This window comes from Lepidothrix coronata, unplaced genomic scaffold (genome assembly GCF_001604755.1).
Source record: "Lepidothrix coronata isolate B3197 unplaced genomic scaffold, Lepidothrix_coronata-1.0 Scaffold144, whole genome shotgun sequence".
Classification (NCBI taxonomy): Eukaryota; Metazoa; Chordata; class Aves; order Passeriformes; family Pipridae; genus Lepidothrix; species Lepidothrix coronata.
The window spans coordinates 341,690-354,552 of record NW_016690324.1 but is presented as its reverse complement, the minus strand read 5'-3'; the positions used below and the strand labels follow the sequence as shown (position 1 = coordinate 354,552).

Sequence of the window (12,863 nt, the reverse complement as noted above, 5' to 3'; positions counted from 1 at the left end):
CAGGCAGAGCAGATGTGCTCTGTGTAACCTTTGCTCCAGCTCCATTTCCCTGCTCTGCTCTAATGCAGGTGGCTCTTGCTGCGTCTGCTTACTTTATATCTAGTTCATTACATCCCAGCTCTGCTGCGTGTGCGAGACAGGAAGGGAAAAAGACAGAGACAATGATCGCTTTTACTCCAAAACAGCTTGTGTGCAAGGCAGAAGGTCTTTATTTACATGTATTTTATTTTATTTGTATGACACTAATAAGTGGATGGGCTGTAAGTGGATTCAGTGCAGGCAGCCCATTAAATGAGATTGCTTTCTGCTTAGAAATAAAGGATATTCTCATGCAGAGAGGTATTGTAGAGCTTACCACCCTTTTGGACACATACGTACAGGCTATGCTTAGCCTATGGGCAAAGCCAAGAGGAACAGTGATATCTGGAGATTGGAGAGGGGCAAGAAAATGAAGCTAATTCTGTCCTCTGGCTGAGCTGCAGGGGCCAAAGAGGTGGCTGAAATGGCACCCAACCTCCTGGCTCTGCAGCAGGGTACCTGGAAAGTGCCAGCGGGAGCGTGGGAGAGAGCAGAGCTTGAGTACATCCTCCCACCCGGCCTGTCTTGCCTGCTCCTCCTCAGTGCTTTCAAGTGGTAAATGCCAGAGAAATGCTTGCAGATGGTTGGAATGCAGCTCCAAGGGGAAGGGGGTGAGGACTGTGGGGTGTCCGTGATATCATGGCCCTGGCTGGGCACCAGTCTGGTGTTGGGCTTCCCCTCTGCCTGCCTGGAGAGCCCCAATGCCCCCAGCCCAGGGAGCCCTGACATCCCCAGACCAGGGAAGCCCGATGTGCTCAGCCCAGGGAGCCCCAACAGCCTGCTCCTTCACAGGGAGGTCAGATGTGGGCTAACCCATCATTCCAGGCAAGGAAGATGCTGCCAGCAGTGGCTGGGCGCCATCTGATTTGGGGAGGAAACCAGCCCCATGGTAGCACATGCAATTCTTGGCACACGAGTTGAGCGAGTTAAAAAGAGCATTTTTGGAAGTCTTTTTTGCAGACAGTTCTGGTTTATGAGTATGTGTTGCAGGAGTGGCTGTAAAACACCTCCCAACACGGAAGGAGCTCATGCTGCAGAAAGCCAGGCATGTAGGACCCTGGGAGGGAGCAGCTCTCAGGAGAAGGGGATATAATCTGTCCCCTCCACAGCCCCACGTGTGTCTGTGCTCACCTGGCATCCGCTTCACTGTAGTACTCCCTGGCCACAATGTCCTCAAACAGCTCCCCACCAGTGACCCTGCGAGAAAACAGGGGGAGCTGGATTGATTGACAGCACACTCGGCCCCGGCAATCCCTCCCCCAAAATGTTCTTTGCACGGCGGGAGAGTCGGAGGTGCAGAACAGGGACCTGCCCTCTGCCCAGCTTGGGGGACCCAAGCTTGGTTCAAGCCCCGTGGGAAGGGCTCGGGTGAGGTGGAGGGTGTGTCACCCCGGGTGGAATCACGGAGCTGGCAGTGGGTCAGGGGATGCATTGAACCATTACTCACAGGTCAAATATCAGGTAGTGGTGGCCCTCCTCAGAGATGCTGTCATGGAGCCTCACTGCAGCAGAGACAGAAGGGTTATGGGGTACACCTGGCTCCCACCCCACTCCCTGGGAATGTGTTTGCTCCCCTTTGGACACAAGCAGGAGCTGGGGAAGGGCACAAGCAGGGCTATTCCTCCTCCCTCCTCCTCTTGCTATTGCCACTGACTGGGTGGGGGGTCCCTGCTCACCAGGGGACCCCAGCCATGGCCCCAGCCTGGGGCAGTGGTGAGAGGCTCAAAGGTCACCTCCAAATTGGGGACTGCCCGGAGCTGTGTCTGGCTGAGGTTCCGGGCAGCTGCTGGGCTATCTTGGGCACTAGGCAGGCTGCAGGCATGGGTGTCCCCAGCCCCAACAGGATTAGTGCCTGGGCACAGGGAGAGCTCAGCAGGGTGCTGGGCTGACAGCCCTGGCACCCACAGAGCTCTTTTTATTTTCTGCTCATGACCTTCCTTTTCTCCTTGGGAATCTCCGCAGGATGAGTTTCCCTGTCTCCTGGAATCTCACACTGCTGGTCACACTGAGGGGTACCCTCTCTCCTCTGAGGGGCACCCTCTCTCCTCGTGCACACCTCACCAGACACAGCCAGGTACAAATCTGTCACCCTGCAGCTGTGCGCTGGTTATTCAGGCTCAGATCCCTGCTCACAGCTTAGCAGGCAGATGTGCAGCAAGGGGGGGGCACGGAAACAGGTAGCATGGATAAACAGAGCCTGGTCCAGTGTCCTCTGTCCCCCACCTAACATTTTGTTTGACTCCCTTGAGGCTGTAAATGTTTAACCTTTCTCTCTCTCACCTGGTTTTAGCCCTATACAAATTTCAACATCTTTGAGAATGTTAGGAATCAAGGAGGAAAAAATAAACATCAAGGTGAGTTTATGGGAATTTTTACTTCTAGACCCTTTTACTGCAGCTAAATCAGTTGAGCCCTGTATGGAAACATCCTCCAGACTCAGTCTGAGCCAGGCAAGATAACAAGTCCCATCGCTGAGCACAGATACTGCACTGCATTTCTCTTATCTCCCAGGCCAGCAAACACCACTCTTCTGGTCCTTCTCCCATCTCCAAGCTCCACAGGCAGATCCAGCAGCTGCCGAGACCACGTTGCCAGCAGTGGCAGCCCACCCAGCCAGGGCAGAGGAGGTCTGATGAGCTGAGCACCATCCTTCCTATCGGTCTCTCTTGTGATCCTGATTACTGACACAACTTGCTTGTCTTATTTCCCAGTTATCCTTCTCCACTGCTGGCCTCTGCAGACATTCCCTGTGCTACAACATCTGTCTGCTCCGTTTTTCTCTGACAAAATCCCATCTTTCCTGCCTTCGTCTGCTGAAAGAGACGTAATTCCTCCCATTTCATCTCACCTGGGAGGGATTTGGGGGTATCACGGCTGGGATCCCGCAGAAGCCAAAGTGTTCTCAGGGGGATTAGGTGAGTTCAGCGTGGATAGGGCCAGCGCAACCACAAACAGATGGTCCAGATATGTTCCTTGCCTGGGGAAGTCCCAAAGCCTGTGGCTGCCAGGAGCCAAGGAGCTATAAGAGGGAGCAGCTGCTCTAAATATAACCTGATCCTACAAGTATCTGTTACTGACCATAGTCAGAGAGAGCTGCACTGGCCAAACCACTCCAGCTCAGTGCCGGGAGCCAAGGCAAGAGCAGGACACAGCTTTGGGACTGAGAGTCAGGGGACAACAGGTACCTGGAATTAAAACTGCAGGGCTGCATCCAAAGTTTTCCCAATAAAGCAAGACTTCCCCGAATGGAAAAAACTTTGGGAAACCACAGCTCTCCTAATACATCCCCCAGTACTGTGGATGTACTGCAGGATCCTGGGGACCTGGACCTGCCCTTAACTGCCCGTGCACAGCTTTCCATGTGAGGTTTTCCAGCAGGCGCAGACTAGTTCCTCCAGGAACTGCAGCGTGGCTTTCCAGTGGGAAATGGAGAGACCCCACGCGCTCTCATGGAAGATGGAAAGACCCCACCTTGCTGCAGGGAACAAAGGAGAGGACAGCAAAGCCCCCGGCAACTGGGGTGCATCTCCCAGTGAGGGCTGGAGAGGGTTGTTCTGCCTCATCCCAGCAGCAGTGCCTCCTCTTCCTCATGCCAGGCCGCTCTGCAGCGGCACAGCTCGTTCCAGCTCCTGGGTGGGTAATGAGCCGCCTTTGCTGCACGGAAGGGGAGCTGCGAGTCCAAGTTTCCAGGCAGCAGGAGCAGTGGAGGGGCGTGAAGGGAAAGAGGGTGTGTGTGGGGGGGTGGAGAAGAGCCTCCTGGGTATAAATAGCAGCGGATTGGGCTTGTTAACATCTCAAGCTGTTAACCCCTTCCAGCCCTTGCAGCAGGGATGCTCTGAGCCTGCCAGGTCAGGGCCAAACAGCAGGGGGTGGTGCAGGGGTGGGGGACAAGGCACAGGAAGGGGTCAGATGTTTCTGTCCTTGGAAATCTTGTCATCTCCAGCAGGTGATAGAGAGGGAAGGGAGGAAGACAGCCATAGGGAAGAGCTGTGGCCAGGCTGGGAAGCTGGGGAGCTCCAGCTGCATGGCCCAGCTACCATCCTGCGGGTCTCGTGGGGTGAGTTCCTCTGGTTTTAGTATTTCCTGCTATTCATGCATTTGCAGTGTGTTTCCTTCATGTCTCGGCAATCGATGCCTGTATTTTGGTGCAAAGGGGATGCTGCACTCCCTGGCAGGACCCCTGCAGGGCAGCTCCTGGTCCTGCCTGAGCAGAGGCTGGGGAAGCCAGTGGAGTCCGGCACCCTGGCAATGCAGGGGAGACCTGCCATGCAGCCATGTGCCGAGACAGATGGGAGCTGACGGTCCTTTTTCAAACTGAAATATTTATGGGACAGGAGCCACATGGTTGGTCCCAGTGGCCCTGGATCTAGCTCCCTGGATCTGCTGCAGCAGCTCCTGGGGAAGGACGGATCCAGGTCACCGGAGCAGTGAGGGGGCCAGGGAGAAGCTCAGCCACAGGGGAACCCTCCCAGCTCCTGACTGTGGGTTGAGAGGGCTGCAGAAACCACCAAATGCTTTCCCTAAAGCTGCAGGATCTCACTGGGGTCGGCACATCCTGGGTTGCAGCAGAGGGAAGAGGAGCTTCATCCGGACTATCCGCAGGGATCAAGAGCCTGTATCGGCATCGCTCTCAGGGATGGAGTTTGGGATTTTATTTTTTTTTTTTTTTTTTACTGCAGCTTTTTCCCCTCCCCTCTCTTTCTCCTTCTGGCCTATTTTTGTCTTTTGCAGGGGCTCAGGAGTTTTCCTGAAACAGCTTTTCCGAAGGAGGCTACTCTCAGATGGACGGTCGGTGGGAAAGTCTTCGCTTCCCCCCGCCATCGCTCCTCCCACACGCCCCGCGCTGCTGCTGCTGCTCCGAGCTGCAGCCGCTTTTTGGAGCATGCAGAGGAATACGGCACCCGAACGGGGGGAGAGCAGTAAAAATAGCCCTTTGCAGCCTCCTGAGGCTCCGCTTCTCCCTGAGGGAGCTATGGCCAAATGGGTTAGTCAGGACCTACTTCAATCCCACCATGCCTGGTGGGGGCCTTTCTCCCCACGGCCCCGTTAAGGATGGTGCTTCCCGCGAGGAAGAGGAGGGACGGCTGTGCGGATCTCGGCTGCCACCGAGCCCCTCTCCTCTGGGATGGTGGCCGGAGCACGAGGGAAGGACAAACAGTCCGTGCTGCTGCAGGCAGGGCTGGATTATTGATGGGGACCCCCTAGCCCTGCCTGGGGCACGGGAGGGCATGTGGGCAGCGGAGCCCCAACAGCGGGGGTTGCAGGGTGTGCTTACCAATGTTGGGGTGCTTCAGGAGGCGGCAGATCCGGGCTTCTCGTTCCAGCTTCTGGTGATCTGAAAGAGGCAACGGCCCTAAATTAGGATCTGAGGAAGGGACTCAACTGCTCTCAGCTCCTGCTGGGCTCTCAGAGGAGCTGCCAGCACAGGAAATCTGGGGGGACAGAGCAGCTGGCAAAGAGAAAACCCATCTTTTTTTTTTTTTTTTTTTTTTTTTTTTTTTGCTAAAGAATAGCAGATCTGGGGACATGTTCAGCATCAGGGCCTGATGGGCACTATTCCACCACAGATGTAGCCCCCAACCAAGCCCCTAGGTACTGATGCCATGGGTGGTCCTGGGCTTGGGATGATCCCTTGCCCTCCTCTCTCCCTTCTCTTAGCTGAACAATCTCTGATCACCTCCTGAATATCCTGGATTTGCTTGGGTTATCCCTGCCAGCAGTACTGTTCCCTTTTCTCCTATTTTTCCAGGCACAAGTAATCAGAAGGGACATTTCTGGTCCTGCATGGTATAATTTGAGCAACTGAATGACTAGTGAGAAGTGTCAGGCTGAAATGGGGCTACAGGCTTTGCTCCCTGTCACCATCACCAGCCATTTCATATCAGGACTTTGCTCTCCTGCATCGCAAAACCCTGGCTCTGAAAATGTGCTTTGCTCTGGTACCTGTCTGCAAAAAGGCAGCACAGATCCCATTCCTCAGCTTTTGGCTTGGGAATGTGAGACAAGGGAGCTCTGGGCGAAGCAAGTTGAGCTGAGCCAAACAATCCTCCACCCTGGGGCACCTCAGAATGGATCTGTAAATTATTTTGTTTCTTCCTCTCCACTTCTGCTCACACCTGACCCAGCCATCCTGCACGGAGGTGCCTGTCCTGAGGAAATTTCATGCTAGCGGGAACTCAGCAGCCGGGACAAGTGAGGATATAATTAGGGCTGCTTGTCTCTCGGTGCTATCGCTGCTCCCTTGCAGGTTCACACTCCGGAGTCTGGCTCTGCATCAAATCAAACCTGGGTGTCTCTAACCGCCGAGATGTGAAGGTGATACAGCCCCTTCCAGCCTTCCCCAGGGCTGAGTATCCCCATCCAGTGGGAGAGTCACCCCCGGGTTTGGAGTGAATTTTGCAGCCTGTACTGGAGTCTGTGAGCTGAAGGCTGGGACAGCCTCCATGCCTCATTCAGCTCCCCACGGCATTTTTCCCCAATGGGGCACAACCTTCCCAGGATGGGATGGGCTGACAGGGAGAGGTTGGGATTTAGGCTTTTGTTTTTCACAACTAAAGTGAATGACAGGGACGGGCTGGAGGGACAGCGAGGCAAGAAATTCTCTGGGGAAGTGACCCATGGCCACAGTTCCTCTCCTATCCCACAAATCCAGCTCCTGCCTGCACCCAAATCCCATTTCTCCTCCAAGACTTCCACTTTTTCCCCTGCTGGCCCCTCTGTGTCAGCAGCCAGGAGGATGTCTGAAGAAACAGACCATGGCTGGAGATGTTTTGCAGCTTCTTTTCCCCACTCCTCCCTCCCTGCCTTCCCCCCCTTTGTGTATGACACAGCCAGTGGCACATCCCCATGGGATAGTGGCTCCTCATGCCCCTCTGGGGCTTGTCCCAGTCTGGGGAAGTGGCAGCACTGCAGGAATGGGGGTTCCAGATCATTAGCAAAAGCAGCTGGTGATTTCAGCTGGTGGAGCAGGGGAAACAGCTCTGGCCAAGTCTCCTCAGGGGGCAGATGGGCACAGAGCCACTGCAGGGACAGCACAAACCCCAGGAGAAGGTGGAGAGGGCAAACTGCCTGAGGAGGCGAGTGGAGGCAGGATAGAGGGGGGTGGCTCAATCTGCTGCTTCAGGCAGCCCTGAAATCTGGGAGGCATTTTCTGCCCACCCTGCTGCCAGCTGGGGTACATGGGCAGGAGCCAAGAGCTGAGCCCAGCACTGCACACTCTGCCTGGAGCCCAGCCCTCAGCTTCAGAGGAAGAGAAATGGTCCATATCCCAGAAGAAGGGCGGGGGTCAATGCTGGAGGAGCTGGGGAGGCTCAGTGTTGGTGCTGTGCCACTTCAGCAGCATGGTGGGAGGGAGATTGCAACATGTTGGTTTAATTCCAGGTCAGAGAGGAGCTTGTCACAGTTTTCTGCATTTCAGTTTTGCCTTCGGAGGTCAGCAGTGGCAGGAGGGAGAGTCACTGAGGGAGGTTAATTAAACTCTCCTGGCAGGGTGCTTGCTCCCAGCACCCATCCTGCACTTCCGACAGCCAGAGAGGAGCTAGAGTGGGGACACAGCATCTGCTGCCCCATCCCCTCCATCCTCCTCATCACAGCTCCTCTGCCACATTCCTGGGGGCAGAGGGGACTGTGCCCTGGGGCAAGGGCTGACTGATGCTTTTCTCTGCTGGCTCAGCTCAGCCTCAATTCGAGGAGCATCCAGGACAGACCCACCAGGACAGACCCACCAACACCTCTTCCAGCAGCAAACAGCCAATGTGCTCCACCAGAGTGATTAACCAGATGGCAGCGAGGGGTGAGGGTCCATCTACAGTTAGAAATGAAGTCAACCCCCCACTTGAAAGGACATTCTGATTTCATTGATGTAGGTATATGATGAGTAAGAAAACCTGCACTACCAAGAGTGGGGATAGGGGGTCAGTGAGGGCCCTCTCAGAAGGTGATGCTTCCAAAATAACTGTGCTACCCAGTGCCTGAAGCTGGCAGTGGTCTGGCTTGCTGCAAGGCTGTCACCAGCATTTTGCTGCAGAGTGGTGGCAGATCTCAGGAACAGAAATGGGGTCCTATGGGACAAATTCCTCACTCTGTAAGCCCTGGTTGCCTCTCACCTCCCCAGGAACATCCCCAGCACCTACCTCGAGCAGAGAGCTTCTTGGTGTTGATGATCTTGGCTGCATACTCTTGTCCTGCCAACACCTTCACGCATCTCCGGACAATGGAGAAAGCACCCCTGGGAAGAGAAGAAGCCACAGGGAGAGGTGAGGGGTGTGGTGTGGGCAAGGGCACAGCTCAGCCCTGACATAGGATGAGAATGAGGATGAGAATGGGCATGTGGATGCTGGCTGGGGAAGGGATTTGGAGAAAACATTTGGAGGGATCTCAGTCAGCTTTCCTTGCACCACTCTCCTTGGGAAATGATGGGTGCAGGGTGAATGTGGGATTCTTCCCTCCGTGCTCCTCTGGGACACTCCAGGCATTGTGCACCTTTACTCCTCTTCCTTCCAGCTCTGCCCTACCTGTCCCCAAGAGAAAAGGGGTAATGATTTACCGGGGGCACTGGCTCCTGAGGGACACTGTGATGGCTGCGGCTGCTACGAAGCTCTCGGCCACCTCAGCCTGTGTGGCTCAGCCTGCTCTAGACCTTGCAATCACAGCAGCACTTGGCAGCTGTGAGCAGTGCCAGGTCCCCCCAGCTGCAAAACTGCCACCTGGGCAGGGATAGCCCAGGGGATCCTGTGAGCGAGGACCCCTGGAGCCAAGCTGGACAGGGACTGATGCTGCTGTGCCTTGCACACGCATGAGCCAACGTGCAAGGCTCTCCTGGGATCTGGCAGGTAAACGAGCACGGCTGCTTGGGACATTCCAAAGACTCCCCTGGGCTCCCGTTCCCCATACCCCGAGCCCTGCCAGCTCGTGGCACTGCCAGTGCCGGTATGATGCTGGGAGCTGTGGCACGGTGCGCACACACACACACACACACACACACACACACACACACATGCACACGCGTGCTCCAGCCACGCTGAGCACAACCTTTGTGCCAGGTTCCCTTTCCTGCCAAACCTTTCCAATCGCTAAAATAACAACTATCAAAAGCAATCCCACCTCCCGCCCCACCTTCCCCCCACTCCCCGACACCCCGCTCCAGCTCCCTGCCGAGGAATAAAAGGCCACGGGCTGGCGAGCAGCGGCGGATAATTGATTTTACCGGTGGGGGCGGGTGGAGACGGGCAATTTGCGTTTAAATGTGATCTTTAGGAGAGCAGGCGAGCAGCGGGTGCGGAGGGATGGGGAAGGGGCCCCAGCAGAGCCGGCAGCCCACGCGCCCAGCGCCGCCGCGCAGAGCATCGCTCACGGCACGTGCCGGGCGGGAGCCGGGGGAACAGCATCCCGGTGCTTCCCAGCTTCCCCGTCCTGACGTTTAATCCTGGCTGCTGAAAGAGCTGAGCTGTTAATATCGCTGAATCCTGGAGGGGGTGGGGGGAAATTGATTGGAAAGGGGGGGCAAAGTGCTTCATATCCAACTTGCCCTGGATCAGAGATCAGAGCCATCATCAGTCCTGCAGTGCTGCTCTCCCCATCCCACTGGGAACGCCACAGTGTGTGGGGTTTGTGGGTTCCTGTAGATCCCTGGGACTCATCTTCTCTACTTTTTTTCCTTTTGCAGCAGCAGGATAGTCTGCAGCAGAGAGTGCAGCAAGCAGGGATGCCCCCCTTCCCCAGCTGGGGGTTCCTGCCCCATTCACATGTTTTTGCTGCAGAACCCAACATGAGGCTGGAGTGACGTAGATGTCCCAGATCCACTGGAGGCTGGGGAACCCCAGCCACTCCTGGTCCCAGTGCCCACAGCCACTTGCTCATCTATTTATTCGTACTGAATGCTGAGAAATGGGGAGCCATGGGAAGCAAGATAAAGCAGCCGTGATGGGAGAGCACAGGTTTCACATCCCCAGCTGCATTCCTGGCTTTTGCCTCCTTCAGACCTTCCTAACAGAAACCAAATGTCTGTTTGTGGTCTGTAAAGCACAATCAAGACACTGTGAGCCTGGAGGGTGGGTGGAACATGGAGCACTGGAAGCAGGTGCAGGACACTCCGGGGTACAGGACACTTGCCATAGCCCCATCCTAGTTCCAGTGGGGTTTTTCAGTGAGTCTGCACTGGCCAGGAACCCACCATGTTGGCTGTTCTACACCCAGACAGGCTCTACTCCCTATGCCAGGCTGCTCTTTTGCTTCTCAGCCCCGTGTGGGATCTTTCCAGCCTAGGGGAAAAAATCCCCCCCGGCTCCATCTAAATGCAGCATTTCCTTCCCCGCAAAGGCAGGCATCCTCTTCTGCACCAGGAGCTCGTGAGGCTATGCAGGCAGCATTGAGGGTGCCAGGCAGGGAGCTCAGCCCTGTCTTGGTTCAAGAAACCCCTCTGGAAGAAAGGAATCATGCCCTGTTCCCTGGCCATGGGCACCAGCAGGTCCCTTCCTTCCCAGGGCTGCAGGTCTTTGGATGGAGATCACCAAAACCCTGGTGGGAGTTGGGCCCCCATCTCTGCCTGGCTGGGATGAGACAGCATGTCCCAGTTTGAGCATGGGGTGGGGACATCACCCACAGGGCCATGGGTACAGACCATGTCCTTGTTCCCCTGCTGGCTGCCAGCGCAGGGCAATGCTGGACCCACAGCCCAACAGGCAGCCCTGTCCCTGCAGCCTTGAGCCCTGGCACTGCTGAGTCCCAGCCCTGCAGCCTCTGCCCCTTGGTCCCCAGTCCAGGCATGACCCCATGCCTTGTCCCCACGGCCTCCCCCCCAGCCCAAGCAGTGGCTCTGCCACCGGGATGCTCCGCTTCCCCCTTTTTCACACCTTCCCTGCCAGCGCCTGGCTGTGCTGCTGCCGCCCTCCCTCTCTTCAACACCTCCTCCTCCTCCGAGGCATTTTATCTCCTTTCTAGAGAGAAGAGTGTGGGCTGGGGATTTTTTGTTCCTCCATTTTTTATTTTTTTTTCCCTTTTTAATAAGCCCCCTCTCCTGCAGCTCCAGGAGCGGAGGGGCTGATCGTAAGGCTCAGCACGGTAGTTGTCTCCAGCCTCTCCCTGAACCTGCTGCGGGGGCGGATTTGGAGGCGCCGGTGGAGCTGCACTTCATGTTTGTCCTACTCTGGGGGGCCGTGGGCAGGATCTTCTCCCTGTCCCTCGCCGCTGTCCACCGCCCTCTGCAAGCGCGGGGGATCGGAGCAGCCCTTCACTTGCTCTGCTTTGCGGGGGCTGCTGCAGGAGCAGGTTTTCCCCAGCTCCGTGTCCCCCGCTTGGAACAGATGCCTTCCCATACTTGGGAGGTGCAGGGATATGCCAAGGGCTTGTGCTCCACGGAGCAAGCTCTGCAGACTCCCAAAGCCCCCGTCGTGGTGCTACCATGAGGTGTGTGGCATCTCAAACTCCACCTGCCTGGGAGTCAGCATGGGTGACAGCCAAGGAGATGGCAAAGGAACAGGGTGGGCGCAGCAGCCTGGCACCCACCCCCCCGCTCCTGCCAGCCAGGCTGGGGACACATTGTGTTCCCCCCAACAGCCCACCCCAGTTCCTCAGGGACAGCAAACTCAAGATGGACCCTTTCTGCTCCAAATCCTTGCAGGACGCTGCTCCCGATCGGGGTCTGGCGGGGGGAGAACCGTTCTGCCCACCCCTGCCAGGACACCCCCACCCCAAGCGGCACCGGGAACGTCTCTCTGGAGGAGGAATGACACTTCTCACAGTGAGCAGCTGCCGCAGCAGAGCAGAGGTGCGGCACTTCGTCCTGATTTCCCTCTCCAAGCCCATGAAGCGGAAATTTCCCCATGGGAAACCGCTGATTTTTGAATGTGCCAGGATGTGCTGGAAACCATCCCAGTGGAAAATCCCCAACCAGCCCCACAGCACCTTGGCTAGCCTGGTGGAGCCCCTAGCTTGGAAACACACCTCACTGCTGTGGTGGTACCTGCCCTCTTTGGTGGATGGAAAAGCCGTGGGATGCTCCGAGCTGGGAACGATGCCCCTGAATCACCCGGGGGGTGGGTTGGCCCGGTACGATGCTCACAGAGGCTGGTGAGCTGCTGCACCAGCTTTGCTCCTTTATTTGTGAATGCATTAAAATGTATCTGTCCAGGTGGTTTTACACCACAGTGCCGGGCAATGTAGGCAAACCCTGAGCCTGGGTGCTCAGCCTTTGGTGTCACCACCCACCCAGCAAAGTGTCGCATCCCAGACACTTTCAGGAGCCTTCCCGGTCCTCCCTCATCACTCCTGGCCTGCAAACTCCCCTCCACATCCCTGCAGCCACCGCTGCCCAGCCAGGGCCCTGCAGCCTCACTGCAGGCACCCAACAGCCACTGCCTCCCCTGCCCAGCCCCTGCCACCACCACAGAGCCTCAGAGCCCTGAAAAGCCAAGAAAACTCTGGAAAAAGAAGGTCCCACATCCCACCTTGCACTATCTCCCCAGCGGGTGCCCAACCCCCTGCCCACAGTGCCAGCTGGGGCTGTCCCCACCACAAGGACCCACTCCCCAACCAACTGTTCCCTGCCAGCCCCTCACAGCCACCCTGATACCGCGGGAATGGATGTGAGTATCCTGGGATGGGGGGCTCCACTCGCCTCCACGGAGCTGCACTTTGTAGCAGCACCCTGGTGCTGTGGGTTGGCTGAGGAATGTGAACAGCGTTCAGCCCAGCACAAAGTGCTCCCTGTCTCAGCCTCTCCATTTCTCCATCTCTACCCTCTCCTTTCTCCTTCACCCCCATTTTCAGTGTCCACGTGTGTGTGTGTG

General features: G+C 56.6%; 1 protein-coding gene across 4 annotated transcripts in view; it reads right to left on the bottom strand.

Annotated features, from left to right (window-relative positions):
- The window catches only part of CAMK2A (calcium/calmodulin dependent protein kinase II alpha), a 34,883-nt gene that overhangs the window by 20,531 nt on the left and 1,489 nt on the right, over window positions 1-12,863 (bottom strand). For all 4 annotated transcript variants that reach the window (XM_017827930.1, XM_017827929.1, XM_017827933.1 and 1 more), the window contains exons 2-5: window positions 8,211-8,305; window positions 5,354-5,413; window positions 1,526-1,580; window positions 1,210-1,275 (exon numbers count right to left, since the gene is read on the bottom strand). In XM_017827930.1, coding sequence (XP_017683419.1) covers window positions 1,210-1,275; window positions 1,526-1,580; window positions 5,354-5,413; window positions 8,211-8,305 — 276 coding nt within the window. The remainder of the gene's footprint in view (window positions 1-1,209; window positions 1,276-1,525; window positions 1,581-5,353; window positions 5,414-8,210; window positions 8,306-12,863) is intronic.